At 39.2% G+C, this 22172-nt stretch overlaps 1 protein-coding gene across 1 annotated transcript; it reads right to left on the reverse strand.

Annotated features, from left to right (window-relative positions):
* Positions 1-607: 607 nt before the first annotated feature.
* On the reverse strand, positions 608-21103 carry IFNGR1 (interferon gamma receptor 1; the record flags this gene model as incomplete). Its single annotated transcript, XM_079716870.1, has 7 exons — positions 608-1726; positions 3576-3703; positions 6173-6362; positions 8295-8467; positions 9655-9818; positions 10724-10838; positions 21019-21103. 7 exons carry the CDS (start codon positions 21101-21103, stop codon positions 1172-1174), a joined length of 1410 nt encoding a protein of 469 aa, XP_079572996.1. The 3' UTR covers positions 608-1171.
* Positions 21104-22172: the final 1069 nt, after the last annotated feature.

The following is a 22172-nucleotide window of genomic DNA, read 5'->3' on the forward strand; positions in this document are numbered from 1 at the left end:
TAAAAAGCAATTCATAAGACATTGTCCCCCAAATGAGTATACTAGTACCTTTTTCCCCACTAATAAACCAGCAACGCGTTTCCATTTGCACTTTTAAATGAGGAGAAATATTTTTTCCATGGCTTAATTTACTCATGTAATTTGTATTTAACATTTTTTTTAGTCAGTTAATTCACTTGAGTCTTAAAATTCCTATCCTCTTAGTAATTCTCAAGAACTTTTCTGTGGTATATAAACTCCTGGTTTGCCTCTGGTTGGGGATCCTCTCTTCACGCCACATGCTACTTAGCTCTTGCTCACCCACTCCTGTGGTTTTGACCACCATCTTTATGCTAGAGACTCCCCACTCCACACCCTCTACAGCTCAATCTCTGCTTTTCCCCCCAAACAGCTTGGGACACACAGCTTATGTGTTCTGCACACTGATTGCTAAATATTAAGATACAGATATAAAAGGACAATTTTTAAAGACTAGGCTATTTTTAGGACTATTTTAAAGATTAGAGATGAATAATTAGAATGATTCTATAACATTAATGGATGGAAACAAGCAAATGAATTAAAAAAATTCTAGTTAACTCTGAATAAATGAATACAAAAATGAACTTTGAAGTTACTTTATTATAAAAATCCTTAAATGCAATGTTCCATAAAAAATATATACATGTTTTTATTTACACACTCTATTAACACTATTGATTTCAGTTCAATTTTAAGTACAATTTTGAAAAGCATTCATGTTTTTTCTGAAAGTATTAGAATCTAAGACTATATACATGAACTTCCAAAAACAAATACCATGCTGTGGCACACAAAGGAAAAAATCCATTTTATCTCTTGAAGTTGTTACAAAGGACCCTGGGCGTAACACCTACCATTACAGGAAGCAGGGTTATTAGAGACCGTTCACTGCTACTGTTCACAAATCTAGATGGAAAGGTTCACATGTGACAGGGTTTTTTTTCTTTTTTTTTTTTTAAAGACTCTGCAGTTTTCCGACCAAAAGTGACAGTGTCAAACAGGCTCTTTACACTTTTATCTAAACCATGACACTCCATTTGATTAATGTCAAGAAGACACAATTTCTGAAATCATGGTCTTTTCATGAAATCAAAGCAGGAAAACTGTTCAGGAAAAGCAGATCCTTCCAAGTTGGTGACCTTGGTTGATCTTATGAAAACTCTTTGGAATCTGCTGTAGGTCTGTAACCAATCAAGGACTCTTCACCACCTTCATCTACAAGCAGATCGACTAACACATGGGGTTTGTCATAACCAAAGGAGGTGGTAGTGTTTCTCAGCGTTATGGACTCTTGTCCTTCTGTCTTTATTTCAGTTTTATTACTTGGGGGAAATTCTGAGTCACAGCAGTTGTCCGATACCACAAGGTCACTATCAGAACCATTTCTGGAGTGATACACATTTAAAGTGATGCTGCAGGTTTCAGACTGGGTACTGCTTGCATGGATAGAATTTTCTCCCTTTACTGGGGTCAGAGAGCTACCAGGGGCCAAGTCAGAAATATTTTCTTCGGTGATCACCACTTCTGTTTCACTAGAAATATCTTCTCCATGTTCTGCTTTTCCTGGATTGTCCTCAGTATGCACACTTGAAATTGTCCCTGGGGAGAGCTGCTCATTTTCTATGGCAATTGGTTGGTAGGTGATGGGCGATATATATTTTGATTCAGATTTTGTCTCTGAAGAGGCACTTTTTACCACAGACAGCTAGGGGAAGAGAAATCAGTGATTAAAAATAATAAATTATTAAACTTAAGTGCTCATCCTCAAAAGAAAAATGGTCTAATGGTAATGGTTAACTAAATATACAACTGAATGGCATATTTAGGATAACAGTGTAATAGAATCTGATAGTTGCCTTTTCTTTCTTTTTAATGGAAATATATTAAGATTAAAAACAATATTTTAGAATTTTTAGAAAGTCACTATCTCACCAACCTATGTTGCTTTTTGTGTACTACCTTCGACATGTATGCATGTTACATTTGTAATGGGAGTACAGCTACTTATTTTACGTAGTATTTCATCCTTTGTCTTCATAATTCTAATCTTCATGGGCTCAGTAATTTTACACTGATGGTTAAATAATTTCTCTAATACTAAGTATTAAGGTGTTCCAATTTTCACCATTTATAGAACATGCTGAAGTGAATATTTCTATACATCTTTTTATTTATGAAATTAAGAATTAATTCTTAAGAGAGGAATTACTAAATCTAAGAGTGTGGCATGTTTAGGATGCTACTACTCTGTACACCCACTGTATGCTTACCTTCCCCTCAGGGCTATAATTACTTTTTGCCAGCATATACCAGTTTTATTACAAGGTACTAATGGATATTCAGGTTTATTTTTCCTTCTCTAGTGGGTGTAAAATAGCATACTGCAAGGTTGGTTTGTGCTTAACTACTAGTAGTAAGAGTATTATAATTCACAGGTGAATTGTCTACTAACTGTTGACAGTTCTTAACCCTTCTACTTAAAGATAATGTTTCCATAACAAATTTAAATATGCTCTTTGCATATCACAGATATTTTGCCTGTCGTATTTGATTTAAATAGTTATCATTCTGATACTTTTAAATGTTCTTTTCATCAGACAAAGACTTTTAAATGTTAGGCATTAAAATGTCACACTTCTCCTTTAGACTCACTGTTGGGTCATCTTTCCTTCTACCCTCTAACCACCATGAAGAGTTTCTGTATTTGCAGATTTTCAAAAGCCACGCTTTCCTGACACGGGGCCTTAGCACACACTGTCCCTTAGTACCTGGGTAAACTGCTATCTGTCCCTTAAGACTGTTCAGGCATCACTGCCTCTGGAAAAGCCATGACTAAACCTACCCTGCAAAAGTAGAAGAAAAGAAGTCCTCACTGGCATGTATATAAACGTCTATCTTTGAACCTATCACACTGGACAACCACTGAATACTTATGTTTTTCCCACTAGACTTTAAGCTCCTTAGCACCGTCTCACTGTGCCTTTGCCCCATGCATAAAAAAGCATAGTGCATAGTAAAAAATACGTGGCTTCGGATGCGTGGAAGACTGAGTTATTTATGATAGGTGACATGCTGCCGAACATCATTCTACTTTAAAAAACAAATTTTAAGAATTATCGAAAATTTCAAATTAACATTTTAGTGTACATTTGACCCTTGAGCAGTACAAGGGTTAAGGGCACTGAGCGCCTCTGGAGTCAAAAAATCCCCATATGACTTTTGACTCTCCAAAAACTTAACTACTAATAGCCTGCTGTTGGCCAGAAGCCTTACTGATAACATAAATGGTCAATTCACAGATATTCTGCATATTATATTTATATTTACATCTATTTTATACATTCATAACATACCTAACTTTTTCTTAATTTTTTCAGTATTTCTCGACTATGTGGTTTGTCTGAGAGTTTTTTCAAATTCTCACAAATCTCAGAAAAAATTTCCAGCATATTCATTGAAAAAAATTCAAGTGTAAGTGGACCCACACAGTTCAAATCTGTGTTGTTCAAGGGCCAACTGTATATAATTAAAGAAAAAACATTTAAATATATTACCAAGGATTTGGGTAACATGATGTTTTCTCTCTTAAATGGATTCATCTTCTTAACGAAACAACATACAACTACCAGGGTAAGTACTAGAAAGAGTAGTAAAGCAGCAACAATTGGAATCCAAACAGGATCTAAGAAAAGGGAAAAATCACAAATTAGAATTACAATGGAACACTGCTATATCCAACAAATAGTTATAAAGTCTTAGTGCTATTCTTTAACAGATTTACATATCAGGTAATTAGTATGGTCAGAGTTTTAAAGAACACTGACACAGAAGTCAGGAGAAATGAGTAAAAAATTATGTACCTGTCCTAGATATCAACATGATTCTTCCCAGCTTTGAGATTCTAAACTTTCTGTGACTACACTGTCATGACATGATGTGGCTAAAATAACGTTTTCATAACAATTTCCGTACAGCCTCAAATACAGAGTGTTTCTAGAGTTACACTTTTCTCTCAGTTGAAGAGGCAAAAGAAAAAAATTTTAAATATATCTCTTTAGAAATAAATTCTGGCAATGTCTCTAACTCTTAAAATAATTTAGTCCCACCCTTCTGAATTCTTAAATTGTTATTTATTTAAACATTACAAAAACTTATAAAAATACACATATGTGTACACACACAGGAAAGTTGAACAGGAATAAAGTTCCCCTGAATGAAAACTAGATACAACGAATAATATAAAATTGGGAATATCTGTTTCAGAGCACAAACATCTATAATCACGGTTGTATATTTTTCTCTAATGCTGCTTTTTATTTTCACAGCACAATCTTCAATATTTTTTTTTCCATAGTCCTCTCTTCCAAATTAACAGTACTCGGGACTTCCCTGGCGGTCCAGTGGTTACGACTCCGCACTTCCACTGCAGAGGGGTGAGGCGTGGGTTCGATCCCTGGTCGGGGAACTAAGATCCCATATGCCGTGTGGTACGGCCAAAAAAAAACAACAACCAAACAAATCCAAAAACAAACAAACAAACAAATAAAACAAACAAATTAACAGTACTCTACATATTGTGGTGGTGTTTGCCTTCCTTCATAGCATTTTATTAGCTTTAATTTCTATTCTAATAATGACTCTGGAAGTTACTCAAATAAATGCCTCTATCACACCTGTTACAGGAGGTGAAAAAAATTATTACAATAGGAAAAGATAAAATAACCCCATAAGAAACACTGGCATGTTGCTTAGAAGCACTGAGCAGGCAGGTAGGGAATGCTGCTTATGAGCCACGATGGTGCCATCATGTGGACACAATAAAAGCCCAGTTTGTAACTCAGGATTTTTTTTAAAAAATAAATCTAGGGCATTTGCATTATTTCAAATTTATGCATTAATTAGGATTTTCTTACTCCAAATAGTATAACACAAACTGATATTAAATGCACTGCGTTATTTTAAGTCACCTATTTGAAACCCTCATATAATGGCCTAAAAGTTTTTAGTATTAATTTTAGGTGTTTGGTCTGATTCTTCAGCCTAGATTTCCATTCTTCAAAAAGAAATTTGTACTGTGTTATTTTTTGTACACTTTTTTAACCTAGAAAATATGTTCTAAAAACATCTGAACAATCAAAAAAATTATATATACACCCAAAGACAATCACCAAAGCATGATTTATCATAGAGAAAAATCTACAAGTAATCAAAAGTCCCAAAATTGAGGAACATTAAATAAATATGATCTTCATAATAAAATGTTCTAGAGATATTAAAAATAATATTAATAAAGTATGTAAAATAACATAGAAAAATATTTATAGCATATGCTTAGAGCAGTATACAAAGTTACATATACTACATAATATGATCAAGGCTACATAGCAGAAGAAAAAACAGGATGGAAAAAAACCACCAAACTGTGAGCAACTGAGTGTTTGTAATTTAGAACTACAGATAATTTTGTTTCCTTCTGGCTTTTTATATTTTATAAATTATCTATAATGAACATTTAAATTTCATACCATGAAAAAGAGTCTAAATTTTTGTTAGGTACCTGCCAAATGAGAATGCCAGTTCTGAAGTTCTATCATATGTATCCCCCTCACACACACAAGAAATAATAAAATAAAAATAATGATTTTAAAATGTGTTATAAAATTGACCTACAATCCAGCATTTAAACCAATCTATATTTATTTTTGGATGTTAATTTCCAGTGCTTGTCCAGTTCACATATCACACAGTTTTAGTCAATGAACATTGCGGCTTTTAGTTTTTAAACTTACTGTCCCCATAAAGAACATTTTAAAGGATATATAACATCTTGTTATATTGGCGTAATAAACTAACTTATGTCATTATGCATGATCCTGCAATGAAGACATTTATGCACATGGTTTTATGTTTTTGTTATATTTTTTCTTTCCTGGGCCAAAAGGTCATCACATGGCTTTCTAAATTGGTTGCTTTGTATCTCTTAATGCCTGAAAAATGGCCTTACTTTTAATTTTGAACTTCTCTGAAGAATGGAACTACTGAGTTTTTTTTAAAAGAGCAGGGATTTATTGAAATTACAAATTGCCTCTTTTTACATTACCCTCTTTTAGTGATCACTCCCTACATTTAGGGGAAAATGGCAACAACTTACCTTCTGTGCTGTTATTATCAAAAACGGTAATACAGAGTTCTTCCGACTTCTCAGTTGTAACAGCCCACATTTCTGAGACTCCTTCTGCTGAAACGCAGTACTCAGAATTCAGCGAGGACACAGGAATACTTAAGACGCACTGAGTCTCATTACAATCATCTTCTTTCTTTATGTACATTTTATTTGTGGTCTGGAAAGAGGAAAAAAAAACAATGAAAACGCATGACTCCTTTTAATTTGGAAAGCAAAAATCATTCAATATGATGAATGTTGGGAGCATGTCTGAAAATAGTGTTGATATCAAACAATAAGTCAGTTTGTTACTTCAACATGGCATGGTGCTCTATATCCATTAAAATGTTCTTTATAGAGATAATACATTTAAAAATTAAAATAGAGATTATGAATTTAAAACTCAAATAGCAGTAGTGTTCACTCTTAGTTGTCAAACCAACAAATGTTCATTAGTCCTATTCCTCTAGTGCTAGAAACGTAGCTGGTGAGAGAGAAAAGCATCTCATGGTGAGAATAACACAGGCACGATGCAAAGGCTGTAGGATCTCTTGGCAGTGATACACAGAAGGGATTGAAGCAATCTCTGGGAGTTGATCATTCATTCAAGCAGCCACAGTGCACGGATCACTGTGCTAGGGCCTGAGAACACAAAGGTAGGGCAGTGGTGCCTGACCTCAAATAACTTACGATAGAGTGTGGAAGAGAGATAAGAAAGAAATGTAAGAGAGTAACAAGTACTCCAAGAGGACCACTCTATGGAACAAGGAATAACCACCATGGAAGAGGAAACAGTCCACCTTGTCAGAAAAGATTTCGAAGGAGAGATGATATGCCAGCTGAATACTGAAGAATGAGTAGAAATTTTCCAAAGTAGAAAAGGTGGCGGAGGGCATTCTGTGAAAGAGCAGTGTGCCTGCAGGCAACTAAGAACAGTAAGCAGTTCACCAAAGCACAAATGAAAATGAAGTTGGAAGGATTGGGGAGGCAGGTAGCTGGAAATGATGCAAGAGGCCAAATCATGAAGGCCTTGCAGGCCATGCCATGGAAGATGATTTAGAAATTATTTTGTAGCTGATGGAGATTTGTTAAAGAGTTTTAAGCAGTGAAGTAATATGGTCAGATCTGCACTTTAGAAAGATGACTCAGCTAGCAACCAAAGTGATGTTTTAAAACCTAAATCAGATGTCATTTTTCTGCTTAAATCTTGCCAGAGGCACAATGTCTCACTGAGAATAAGAGTCAAATCCCTCCGAAGCCCTTAGAGAAGTGGCCCCCAGCAAACTCTCTGACCTCATCTGCCCCCACGCTCTAGCCAGCCTCGCTGCTCCCTTCACATGCCTGGGTGCTATTGCCAGGCTCTGCCTGATACACTCTTCCCACATACATCCACAGAGTTCACCTCCTAACCTCCTCCAGCCCTGGCTCCGGTTAACACTTCCCAGTGAGGCCTGGCCACCCTGCTGAAAATCACTACTGCCCAGCCCTCTTCTCTGCTTTGTTGTTCTCCACAGTACTTATCACTGGAGTTTTTTTGTCTGTACTGTTCACTGCTATCTCCTGGTGCCTAGAAGGCACCGGGCATGTGCTTAACAAATATTGTTAAATAAAGGAATGGCAGTGCTGTGGAGAATGGATGGAACAGAAAAAGTCTAGTCAAAGTGTGGTCTGCACACCAGTGCTAGAATGTAATCATATCACACAGTAGTACTGTTGGTGTTTTCTTTCAAAAACAAACATTCCAATTAGAGCTTCATATTATTTCACATCACTACATAACTACCAATGAGGAAGAAAAGATTAAAATTATCCTCATCTTACCAGTGGAGAAATGGAAAAACACAGGTTAATATCCTAGATTAGGACCATGCTGTTAAAAGAGGCAAAGAAAAACTTAAAATGTTTCCACATGGCCAGTGTTAAAGATTAACGCCAGTACTGATTCCCTTCAGCAGCATTCATACATTTCTTTTTTCTTAGTAAAACTTATGATCCATGAGTCTTGCCTGAATATTCATGAACATTCCACTTTCATTACACCACATATAGAAACAACTTATGCTAGAAACAGAAAAATTTCCATTTTGAGAAAGATGAAATAGAAACATACCTCACTTCCATTTATTCTCACAAACACATTGTACGTGAATGTATAACAAGTATTTTCATCATCATATATGGCTTCTGGTTCGTTTCCATTTACAGTAATTAAAGGGTGAAATATATCAACAATGATTTGGTCTTCCTTCTTTGTGATATCCAGTTTAGGTGGTCCAATTTTCCCTGAGGGGACAAAAAAAGAAGTAGAATGTGTACCAGCCTTGGAACTTCACAGTGTATTACGTATCACTACCAAAACTCGATCAGCCTACACTTTTTGTTCTTGCTGTTCTAAAGCAAGACCACATTTAAATCATTCCACAGATATCTAGAAGATACTTTAACTGTGCTTAGTGAATCTTGGTAAAAAGCCTTGACATAATAGAAGCTCTATGAAGTTATTTTTCCTTTATCTTGCTTCTGTGGGTTAAAAAACATTAAACAGAAAACAGAAAATGTTCTCCAAAAATCGTTTCAGAAAAGGCATTTTAGTTATCTTTGAATCCTCACTGAAACTCTTTGTATTTCCAATGCCCATGGATATCTGGAATGAAGGCCCTATAAAAGTTTGCTAAATACATTGAATTTTTATTATGAAAATCAGAACTAGATATTCACTGATTTCACAAATATTCATTATATGTCTTTGATGTCTGGAACCTTGTAGGTGAACCATTTATCTATTTTTCACGTATTTATTGCACACCTACTGAGCACCAGGCAGGTCTGTTTTTACTCACCAATGTATCCTCAGGAACTAGCATACTTTCTGGCACATAGTATGCCCTTGATAAATCTGTGTGGGAAAAATCTGACATAGATGGTATAATTGTCAGGTGACAAAAGCATGGACTCTGGGGAACAAAACTACTTCAAGGGCAAGTAGAGGAGGGGCCTGTAGAAGAGAAAAAGTAGGCACGATCCAAAAAGAAGCAGAACCAAGGTGGGGGCTGAAGCTGAACTAGGATGAAGGCGATTATGGAACTCTAAACTTTTTAATGTATTACATTGGTATTAAAATTCCCAAAGGCCTTGAGGAGTTAAGGTAGAGGGGAAGACGGAGAGCAGCTCTCACAGTCCTCAGTGAATGTGACTAAGGGAGCAGTGACAGAGGACAGAGAGAGGAAGGGGTGCAGAGTCCAGACCCACACTTGCATGGCGTGGAAGCGTCACAGCTTAGAAGGCGCGAAGTGAGGGGAGCCTCTTAGCCCTATTTTGTGGGGCTTGGGAGGAGAGAAGACAGGAACTCCCTAAATTCCTCCAAATGTTTCTGGGGCATTCTGATAATTTTTAGCAACTGCTTATAAAAGCAAATCTATACAGAAGACATGCATAAGGTTAAAATTTAGACACGTCTACATTCCACTCACCTTCTTTGCATAAGATAAATTCTCTTGACTGTGCATAGACTGATTCCTCTTGTCCAAGCCTAGCTTTAACTCTAGCCCAGAGAGGACTTGATGGATCATCAATTATGGAAAAGATATTACAAGAATGATGGGAGGTATTGCAGGCATCAGTCCATTGCCCGTCCCTAAAATGAAGAAGAACAAAGAAACACAAAGGTAATTTTTATTGTTAATACATAAACTTGAACCATCTCTGTCTGTGCTTTGCTTTTCATTCATAGCATGGAGCTGGTAGTAAGAGTTTAATAAGAATAGGATGGAGAAGCTAGACAAAGTAGGAAACCTTTGGTTAGAAGGTCTACAGTAAATTCATTTACAATAAAGAGGCTCAAGTCAAAATAAGACCTGTACAAACCACATTCCACATGTAATTTTTAAAAATCTGTTCTTTAAACAAATCGATTTCATTGAGTCATTACTTAATTACAGAATCCAACATATTACAATCACTCCTAACACTTGTCAAAAACCTTTTGGAGATTTTTCTTTCTATTCAACAGTACATACACTATAGGAAGTAAGAGGACTTCACTGTTTTTTGTTTGTTTGTTTTTTTGTTTTTGTGGTACGCGGGCCTCTCACCGTTGTGGCCTCTCCCGTTGCGGAGCACAGGCTCCGGACACGCAGGCTCAGCGGCCATGGCTCACGGGCCCAGCCGCTCCGCGGCATGTGGGATCTTCCCGGACCGGGGCACGAACCCGTGTCCCCTGCATTGGCAGGCGGACTCTCAACCACTGCGCCACCAGGGAAGCCCCGACATCACTGTTTTTAATACGAACTGTAGCCTCTATTTGTCATGCCTTAAAGTGTCAGAAGTTAGTGATACTCCTCTACCTCAATTCTGACAGGAAGAACTAAATGGCAGGAATTCTGAAAAGAACTAATTCGCATCCTTATTACTTCTGGAAGTCTATAAGCAGTTCAGGAAGTTTGGTCACATGGGAAGGAACAATGATGGAAGGAAACAGTCATGAAACGTGCAAGGACCTAGGCAAAAACAGAATGAAAAAGATAAAAGAGTGACACTCACCTATAGGTCATCACCTGTACGGTAAACACAGGGCTCCGTGGCATAATTGGGTAATCCCAAAATAGAACAGTATTCAAGTTATAGGCCTCAATTGTAAGATTGGTTGGTGTGGGCACTGTAAGATGGATGGATGTAAGAAACTAACATTAACATTAGAAAACCTCAATATAAGAAGCCAAATTAGCCAAATATGTACTTGAAGAATTCACCAGAATAGATAATAAATTTATTTAAATTAAGGTATTTCTAAAAATTAATTTTATTAAAAAATGTATAGAAGTGTTTGAATTCATTTTAAATCACTGAAACAACATTGTAATGCAAGGGGAACACAAATATAGTATGAGCAATAAATTCCTAGAATGCTTGAGGAGTTTTTATAAATAACTGCACTGTCTGGTGCAATAATAATCCTCAATTCATTTAATCACTAGAATTTTCTATATTTGATACCACAGACTGTATTCAATGTCTAGAGAAGAACTGGCTACAAGAGGGATGGTCAATTTCACTCTAAAATACTACCTGGGCTCTCAACCCTCCACCCAGTACTATTACACACTTTTACTACCTTTTCTCTAGCACAGGAATAGATGCCTAACAATTGCCTGATGGAGCCATCAAGCATTCCAGTTTCATCAACATTTTGCTCTCTGAGGTGTGCAGGGCTTTTATCAAAACATACCCTATATTTCTTCCTGCTTTTGCTCTTTTAAACCGATTTAGAAAATGTTTGTTGATAAGACATGAAAGTGTCACACAAGAGAATAGGCAGAAGTCATTTTAACACCTTATAATCAAACACTACCATGACCATAATCTAGTTACTAAAAGCAGCTATTTTTTCCCCTGCTCAGTGTAAAAGGTTATTGTCCACCACCCCTTAAAAAACTGAACACACACACCTCTCCTCCCTTCCTCTCCCTTTCTTTCCCCCTTTCCTTCCCTTCTTCGTGAATGAACATGAAGGTACAGACAGAGTTAGCAATATGACCCGAAATTTAAGCTTATTCAATCCTATCTATCTGGAAAACTCCACTGAACATGATGTGCTTATACAACTAAAATAAATAAATGAATAGCAATGTGGTCAGGTGCAGTGGCTTCCAAACATAACTTATCATCCTAAAAAATTCAAAGAGAGCCAAAAGTTTATACTTTTTTAAAGTATCCCAGATGATAATGATGATCACTTATGTTTACACCTAGTAGACTGCTCTAATAAGAAAAATATTCCCTGGGTTGGTTATTAAGAAATCTGGGTTCTTTCCTTGCTATACTACTAAAGAGTTACTTCAGAATTCCTCACCTGTCAAGTGAGGTGTTAATTTCACACACATAGGATATTTGCTTACTGTTGAAGAAAACACCTACTATATATTTTCCCAAAATAAAAATTCCAATATTTGAACCCGAACTGGTACATTGTCTTAATTTACAACGATTTAGCACCTGTATTATCGTTTCAAAGCAGAACATGGATCAAGAGTTATATGGACTAAAGGACAATTAGATTCTACTGCCATTTTTTCCCTTTTTTCTGATTATTTTTTCCTTTATATCAGTGGTTTTCCACAAGGGGTGATTTTGTCCCCCATGGACATCTGGCACTGTTGGAGACATTTTTGATTCTTCTAACTGGGTGTTAGTGGTGGGGTGCTACTGGCATCTAAAGGATAGAGACTAGGGATGCTGCTGATATCTGATAATGCACAGGATAGCTTTCCACATTTTGGCAGTCCAAAATGCCATCAGTGCCAAACACTGAGAAACCCTGCTTTATTACAATTTTAGGAAACTTTTTTATTTAGGAGGAAAAACTAATTTAAAAACAGAATGCAATAAGAAATCATCTCACACCAGTCAGAATGGCCATCATCAAAAAATCTACAAACAATAAATGCTGGAGAGGGTGTGGAGAAAAGGGAAGCCTCTTGCACTGTTGGTGGGAATGTAAATGGGTGCAGCCACTGTGGAGAACAGTAAGAAGATTCCTCAAAAAACTAAAAATAGAGCTACCATATGACCCAACAATTCCACTCCTCGGTATATATCTGAAGAAAACGAAAACACTAACTTGAAAAGATGCATGCACCCCAATGCTCATAGCATCATTATTTACAATAGCCAAGATATGGAAGTAACTCATGTGCCCATCAGTGGATAAATGGATAAAGAAGATATGGTGTATATATACACAATGGAATACTACTCAGTCATAAAAAGAACGAATGAAATTTTGCCATTTGCAACAACATGGATGGACCTAGATGGTATTATACTTAGTGAAATGAGTCAGAGAAAGACAAATACTGTATGTTATCACTTATATGTGCAATCTAAAAACAAATGGCAGACTATAACAAAACAGAAACAGGCTCATAGATATAGAGAACAAACCAGTGATTACCAGTGGGGGGGGAGGGGCAAGATAGGAGTAGTGAATTAAGGGGCATAAACTATGTCTAAAATAAATAAGCTACAAGAATATACTGTACAACACAAGGAATATAGCCAATATTCTATAATAACTTTAAATGGAGTATAATCTATAAAAATACTGAATCGGGCTTCCTGGTGGCACAGTGGTTGGGAGTCCACCTGGCAATGCAGGGGACATGGGTTTGAGCCCTGGTCCGGGAAGATCCCATATGCCATGGAGCAACTGGGCCCATGCACCACAGCTGCTGAGCCTGCGCTCTGGAGCCCATGAGCCGCGGCTGCTGAAGCCCGCGTGCCTAGAGCCCGTGATCCCCAACAAGAGAAGCCACAGCAATGAGAGGCCCACGTACCACAACGGAGAGTGGCCCCTGCTCGCCTCAACTAGAGAAAGCCCACGCACAACAATGAAGACCCAACGCAGCCAAAAATAAATAAATAAAATAAATTTATTTAAAAAATACTGCATCACTATGTTATACACTCGAAGCTAATATAATATTGTAAATTATATTTCAATAAAAAAATAAATTAAATGAAACAGATTTTTTTTGATAAACCAGTACATTTTATGTTTCCTGCTCAGCAAATAGCTTTGGTTACTGTTGAAATGCCTAACTTCCATATGACTCACCAAAGCAGCAAAACAATTTGTGCCTAAAGGTTGAGATTATGAAGTTGGAAGGATGTCTCAGATTCAAGTACTCAGTAAGTACAACATGCCCTTTGATCTGCAGCCAGTGGTCAGATATCTACCATTTTTCTACTTACTCTTTCTTTCTGGAATACTGCTGATGGCTGCTGGTACTTATCATCTTTGGTTCTCTAAGCAATTTCCTTGCAGGTGAGTCAGGAAGCACTGGTCTTGCCAGATTTAGCCCTGGTTTTGGTGGAGTTCCCATGGCCATACACAGCAGGGTAGACTAAGCCCTCCTTAACAGGGTTCCTTTTTCTATGGTGTGTTCGCACCTCAACTTCAGAAACAACCATCTCAAACAGCTTACATTCTATGGTTGAGGAGGAAATTAAGGCACCCCCCTCCAGGTTCAATTCAACATTGATATCCAATAATAATCACACATACAAATATAATTTTGTAACTAGATAAGAAAGAGAGGTACCTGATGTTAAGCAAACTCATAATGAATCAGAACTTCCCTCAGAAGCCATTTCTTAATTTTAGCATCTTTTGCTTCTCTCATGGCTGAGAATTTACAAACCATCAGGTCCTGGTTTCTTTTTGTTTAACAGTCCTTCCCTTGATTATTCTCTCTAATCTTATATTTTAAAAGAAACAAGAAGAAACCACATGGCACCTTCAATCTGCTTGGAAACCTCCTTCACTTGGCCACTGGGCTCACCAGGCACATTTCCTACTTTCCGTGCTACTGAAGGTGATGGTGTTGCTAAGCTTCCTGCCACTGTGTAACAAGGATCCTCCTTCTCATTTCCAGTGAAGTTCTTCACTTCCTTTTAAGCCCCCTTTAAAAAAATTATTCCCAATAGGAATGACATTTTAACTGTATGTACTCAATCTGAGATTAATTTCTGCATTTGAGGAAAAGGCATATAGAAATCAATCTGTATTCTAGAATATCAAATAAAGTGCATTTAAATTTAAGAGGTTACTGAATCATACATTATAAAATACAAACAGCAATAGACTTGTGCTACATTAGATTAGTTTTTCGTGTGAGTCAGGTAATATTTCCCATAATTTAAGAAAAAGCTTGACATGGTTAGACTAGGATAAGGACTTAAACCATAGCTTCCAAAGCAATCAAGACAGGTGGTAGGAGAGGAGGTTTCAGTGGAACCAGCAAACAGAAATTACTACTAGATTATAGGAGAAACTTTTGAATATTGACACCAAAGGATGTAACCTGTGGTTTTAACGCTACCAGAAGAGAAACCATGCGGTTATTAGACATCTACCTTTGTCATCTTTGCTAAAATCTCATCATAAATTGACATGAGTAACTCGTTTTCTTAAGTTTCAGAATTTTATAACCTAAAGTTTACATGGCTACATATTCAGATAAATAACTGAGGCTTACAGCAAACTTCTATTCATAAAAAATTTACCCTATGTCAATAAAAATATATGTAGAAATAGCAAGAGAGTGTGGAGTTAAAGGAAAGATCCTACTAGAGTATTTCATGAAGTAGAATAATCTTGCAGATTACCCTATCTCTTAAAAATGCTGACAGTTTTCTGTAACACGTGTTGTTTTTGGAAATGGGTTCAGAGTTATTTGGAGCATTATATCTGCATCCTACTCAGAGTAAACTTTAGCTCTTTTAAGATCTGCTTCCCAGAACTCCTCTAGGAACTAGCAGCTGAGGATTAAACAAAACCAAACAAAGGAGAGAAGAATCACTTTTCATAACATTCTAAGTACAATGCAGACAAAAAGGAGAGTTCTGGTTACAACTAACTGTTTCCTGGTGATAAATATGAAAAAAGACCAAGGCAGAGAACAGAAAAGACGTATGAAGATCAGCAAGTGGTGAAGCAGTGCCGCTAGATGCGGCAATGGAGATGTCACGGAAGCCCCCACACCAGCAGCCAGAACAGCTCTGTAATAATTACTGGGGAAGGCAGCAGAAGGGGAAGCAAACAGCTACAGACATCTCCAGGTTTCCTCTGCATGAACAGTGACAGCATGGGCTGCCTCCTGTGCTCCATCCCACAACCACCAAAAGCATCTGTGCCTCTACTGGAAGAGGCACAGCCTCAGTAGTTCACCGATTTTTACATAATAGCCTTCGAAGACTAAATAAAAGATGCATACATCTAAGGACAAACAGAGCTCTGTACTCTGTAGACACCATGTGACTATCTGCTCACCAACCTCTCTATGGGAAGGACAAACTGAGAAGCATAAAGACGTAAGGATACACGGGCCAGTAATTAAATCGTTTTGGAGGATTCTAGGTCATCTGACACTACAACTCAAAAACAAACGCTCCAAATTAAAGCATCCAGACCCCTTACTGAATGAACAACTCTCAGAGAAAAGAGCTAACAACTTCCTCGTGTTAAAGATGAGGGGCCGGGCTTCCCTGGTGGCGCAAGTGGTTGAGAGTCCGCCTGCCGATGCAGGGGACACGGGCTCGTGCCCCGGTCTGGGAGGATCCCACATGCCGCGGAGCGGCTGGGCCCGTGAGCCATGGCCGCTGAGCCTGCGCGTCCGGAGCCTGTGCTCCGCAACAGGAGAGGCCACAACAGTGAGAGGCCACAACAGTGAGAGGCCCGCGTACCGCAAAAAAAAAAAAAAAAAAGATGAGGGGCCATGGAGTGTTTCACAAAGGTCTCTTCTTACACTGCAAAATGAGAAATGGCATGAGAAATCCAGGCAGAAAAAGTGAAAAACTTCAAATCCGGACTTTGGCATCTTTTTCAGATATATTTATGATTATGATCTATCTACTGAATGGTTTTATAGTGCTGATAAAATAACTTTTTCTTAATGCTTTCCAACTTTTTCTCTTAGCAAGTAGCAGCGTCCTCTAGATTTAAGATGAATAAAGACATTTAAGAATTCTTGCACACGGTGTTTCAAGTATTCATAAAAGTTTTAAAACTGAAACAGATCAGTATTTTGGGGCTTTGAAATGAATCATATCTATCACTTTGTGAAACTAATGGAAAAACGGTCCTTTTCCTACTTCCTTCTGTTATTTCCTTGTACCTTCAGAAAAAGAGTACCAGAACTAAGGGTTCAAGTGAGGACATCTAAAATATTTCAGGACTATTTCACCTTCCATATGATAGCTCCTTAGCCGGGTCAAGACCCCCTGCAGTCTTCTCTTCCTCCTGTCTGTCTGGTAAACACTCACTCTCTCTTTCTTAAAATGTGGGCCCAGAAGTAATGTACCTGATGTGAATGAAATACTTTTCCTCCTTTTTTTTTTTTAAAGAGATGGGCATATCAAAGAGTGGCTTACACTGAACCCGTAATTAACTAAAATCCCCCCAGATCTTTCACTCAAATCACCAAGTTAGGGCTTATCCAAAAAACTTCTCCCCAGCCACTTTTCTGATCTGAAATGCAGGGTTCTATTATTGTTCCTGTTTATTCAATTTCATCTAGTTGGGTTGCTTGGCATGCCAATAAATTCTAATTGAACCAGATCCACCTAGTCCCTGAGAGAAGTCATTTCTCAAGACTAATTCCCTTTTGGACTAATTCATTCTAAGTTGAGAAATAGTTTAGGAACTCAAAAAACTAAAGAGGACTTTTCAGTCTTTGAAGAACAGGAAATAGGTGGAAGGAGTCAGCTGCTGAGCTTACTTTAAATTTCTCATATTGATCTGGATGAGTTTGTTTTTTTAAAAGCTGACACAATTTCTCATTCATAACTAAAACAATTTAATATTTAAAAATATATTTGTGAAAATAATGATGCACATAATTGAATGATAGTCACCAACATATATTAAACATTTACTACATGACAAGCTACGAGCTCAACTTTGTTACGCATTATCTCAGTTAAGCACCAAAACCATCCTAGGAGGGAGGTAATATTTACCAAAAAGAGAAAAAAGGCTTAGAGAAGCTACTTAAAGACTTGACAATGTGTAAAGTTTTGTTGGTTTTAATTAACAAAAGCTGCTTAAGCATCATTTCTATGATAGTTTAATAAAAGATGGGGAAAATAAGCTCCATATATAAATAGGAACTGGAGATAATTGTTTTCTGATGACATCACAAGCATTTGCTTCAAGTAATTTTGCCTGATTTCTCACACCATCACAATCACATGATGGCACTGCAAAATCTGAACAATGTATTAAATCATTTATTTAGAATGGACATGACTGAAATGGATATCTACTGAATAGTATTGGGATAATCTAAAATACACTCCCTTAATAAGAAAATTACAAGTAAACTCATTCCTTCTTGTCAGGAACTCATTTAATTCTGGTTCATCTTTCATTCTGATTCTTTGTCCAATTAAAATGGAACCACAAATTATCCATTTAGCTTATGCTGCCAAATTGTATAAGACAGCTCTTTAAAGGGGTTATTTTTCTCTTCAATTCTTTAGGGTTTCTTTTATATAGAAGCAAAAGGTGGATCTTTCAAAAATCCATACAAATCATGAATCAGAATAAAATGAAAAAACTATTATTAATACCTTCTTCAATAAATATAATTGAAATGCACTAAATGGTGCCGATAGCCTGCTTGATTCAGGGTTGCCACAAACCTTCCGTTTGTGAAAAAATGCAGTATCTTTGAAGTGCAATAAAGCAAAGCACAATAAAAAAAAAAAAGAAAAAAAGAAAAAAAAAAAAAAAAAAGAAATGCACTGATTTAAGAATTCTGAATCTCTGAAAAACATACAGATTCCAAAGAAAATAATGAAAAATTTCAACACACCCAGAGCATTACCTAAAGTTAGAGAATGAAGAGTTGATAAGCAAGTGGAGAAGGCAAGTTAAGAGCCCCACCACTGTGCTAAAGCAGTATGCTCTTCAGATAGTACCCAGAGTGGAAGAACAAACTGGCAGAAGGTAGCTGACACCTGTGTTTATAAAATGCTGGAGTACAGAAGCCACAGAAGATCTTCCTGTGGGGGGAAGGCAGGCAATCCTACTCCCAGGGCCGGCTTCAAGGACATATGAATTGTGTAGTCACTACAGGCCCCATGCTCAGGAGGGCTCTGTACTCAGAAGGAAGGGCCATGCACTTGGTTTAATGCTCTGCCCTAGCCAGGAACTTCAGTCACCCTCTTCCTCTCTTCCCACATCCAGTGAATCACCAAGTTATGCTGAGTCTGTCTTCTAATTTCTTCTTCTCCATTTAAACTGCCTCTTCCCATGGTCTCCTCCCAGACTTAAGCAGCAGTCTCCTAAGTGACCTCCCTCCTTTGAGTCTACCCCCAAACTATTTTGTAAGATGAATGGTCTTTCTAAATGGCCTATCTGATCCTGCATGAAATCATTTATCTCCTTAAAATAACCCCATGGCTGCCCACTGACTTGAGCAAGGGAGAGTGAGCTATTATTTTGCTGGCTCAGCACCTGTACTTCTTTCAGGAACATTATTGCTCTTGCTCTGGGAAGTCTCCTACTGCCACCACCTGTAACAATATCCTTCCCATCCTCGCTGGCGTCTGATCCAAGATAGGCAAATCAGAGCCTTCTTCCAGGATTTGGTTATGGTGGAGGAAGCTGCAAGATGTCAAAACCCAAAAGCTGTCAACATCCATGATTCCTGCCAAGTCGAGAAGACTGCCAACACTGAGTCAGTAGTAAGAAATGGAGGGTCTGGGCGCTTTTGAGTTCCAGGTTCAACTTCCTGAGGCCCAGCTGGCATCTGTACCTTTCTGTTTAACTCTCACTTGGATTCTCTGAGCCAATAAATTCCTCTTTTTGTCTATGTGAGCAAAAGCTGTGTTTCTGTCCTTTGCTGTTACACATGACAAGGCACTTCATTAATTGGTTCCGACCTCTCCACATATCCTTTCTCCCCTTATATCCTCACACACGTACTGTACAATAAAATACATAAATTATTCCACTAGTTCAACCTGCTGTTTCACAGCCCTTCCTCTGCACACACAAGTCTCTCTGCACCTCCAGTTCCAACTTTGGGGTCATCTTCTTTGTGAAGTCTTTCCTGATTCCCCTGCTCAGAGGCAGATGCCCATATCTTGCTTTCCCATAACCTACGTGTAAGTTCAAGCTCTTATCACAAAGGACTGCAACTGCCCTTGTGGATGACTAACGCCCTAGGTAATGGCAGAGTGCAGAGTTAAGAACTTGGACTCTGGAACCCAACTGCCAAGCTCCCCAGTGAATAGCAGCAACTTGGTTAGACCTCTCTGTGCCTCAGTTTCTCATCCATATTTGGAGATAAAACAGCACCTACTTTATAGGACTTCTGGGAAATTGTGTGCTAAGAACTTAAAACAGCGCCTGATAACTGTTAGCTATAAAATCACGATCCTTGAAGGCAGAAACTAAATAACTCCCATTTTTGTATTCCCAACACCTGGCACAATTTCTTTTCCAAGGAATGACTTATTTGTTTGCTTTAGTTCTAAACGGCAAGCCAAAGGAGAGCTGGATATGAATGGAGCACATCTAACAAGTGTCACTGAGGAAGTCGTAACAGAGGTGCAGACCCAGAGTTTGCCAAGGGTAAAGGAGGCTGGGTCTCCCTGACCCCTTCCAGACAGCTGCTAACTGCCTGCACAGAGGAGACACTCAAGACTGTCCGATTTTCTGAAAATCTACGTTTATCCCTTTTGCAGAAAAACTACTGATTTCACTGGATCTCTTAATTATCATTATACCTAGCTTTAGAAAAAACATGTTCTCATCATGTTTCCTGGGAAACATCAAAAAGCAGGCGGAGATAAACGAGGAACTAGGCTATGCGAAGAGACCTACTGTCTGACAAATGGGCTCGTGAGCGCCCGCACTGGACCACTTCCAGACTTACACGAGACAGTTACTGCCTTTTCATAATTCTCAGCTGGCGAAAGAACTTCTAAGGATTCGGGGCCTACTTACGAATATTTAAGTCATGAGCTGTGGCCATAGTGTACAACTGCTGACCAGGGAACTCACTTATTTAAAAATTAATTAAGAGAACGTGTTTTGTTGTTTTGGTAACCACGGAAGGGGCCAGAGAAAGGGAAGGGAAGGCTGCAAACCGCGGAAACCCTGCGTCGCCTTCCCGGCGGCCGCCCCCTTAGGACCCGAAGCCACCGGGCGTTGAGGACAAATGCAGACACGGCTCCTCAGAGGGGGGGAGGGTTCCTGGCCGGTGGGGTTCCCTCCCTCCCCTCCCGTCCCCACCCGGTCGCGGCGCTGCCGCGAGCGACAATACCCGAGGACAGCTTCTGATCCGCGGCGCCCATCTCAGCCCAGCTTCCGGCCTGCACGATAAGGACGAGGAAAAGGAAGAGAGCCATGCTGCTCCGGACCGACTGGGGTGCTGCCCAGAACTGCGGGAGGCCCCCGGCGCGGCCGTCGGGTCTAAGCCTGGCGTCATTTCCTCCACCGCAGGCCATCCCGCCAGCGGGAGGCGGAGCGTGGACGGGAAAGTGGGGCGCGGACAGCAAAGCCGCGACCAGGACTGGGACGCCAGCCTGGACGGGAGGCGGGGCCAGAGTGAGAGAGGCGGGGCCGGGGCGCGGAGGCGGGGCCGGGGCGCGGAGGCGGGGCCGGGGCGCGGAGGCAGGTCTGCGCGTGGTAGTTAGGACGCGCGGGGTGGCTGAGACGCGCGGGGTGGCTGAGGTGCGCGGGGTGGCGGAGGTGCCCGGGGGAGCGGGGCCTGGGAGGGGAGGAGGACTACAATGGGAAGGCCGCCCCTGTGGAAGCTCGGCGTTAGGGGCACAACAGTCTGTGGTCGCGACCTTGGCTCGCAGGTTTGTGAGTAACTTGGGTCCAAAGGTCATGTTCTTTCAGGTTTGCACGACCTTCCGTGATGCATCTTCCTCTTTTTGCAGTGTTATGGACTTGCAAAACTTTGCCCTAGGCCACAACCCAGCCACAATGCTTACTTTATCTTATATAAGACTTCGGCATCAATGCGTCTGGGAACTTAGATTTTAGGGCAGAAAGAGCCCTTACATGCCTTCTCTAATCCCTGCATTTGTAGCTGAGGAATCCGAAGCTTCGCGGGTGAAGTGGTTTGTGCAAACTTGCATAGCCCAAATAGAATTGGCTCGGCCATGAACTACTTTATTCTTGGAGGAAAAATAGCTTGCATTACCTTTTCAGCAATTAAATATCAAAGAGCGATTTATTAAGCAGCCTCTCATCATGAGATCTTTCCTCTCTGACCACATCTCCTATTACTCTGCATCACCTCACCTATTCTACTCGAGGCGCATTGGCCTCTGCCCTTACTAGAACACTCCAGGCTTGTGCTCAGGTGTGCACATGGCTAACTACCACACCTGCTTCAAGTCTCTGCTTATCATGGCCTTCTGCAAAAGTTTGAAATTGCAGCCCATCTTCCCGTCCTCTTTACACTGC

The sequence above is a fragment of the Hyperoodon ampullatus genome, assembly GCF_949752795.1.
Source record: "Hyperoodon ampullatus genome assembly, chromosome: 12".
NCBI classification, from domain to species: Eukaryota; Metazoa; Chordata; class Mammalia; order Artiodactyla; family Ziphiidae; genus Hyperoodon; species Hyperoodon ampullatus.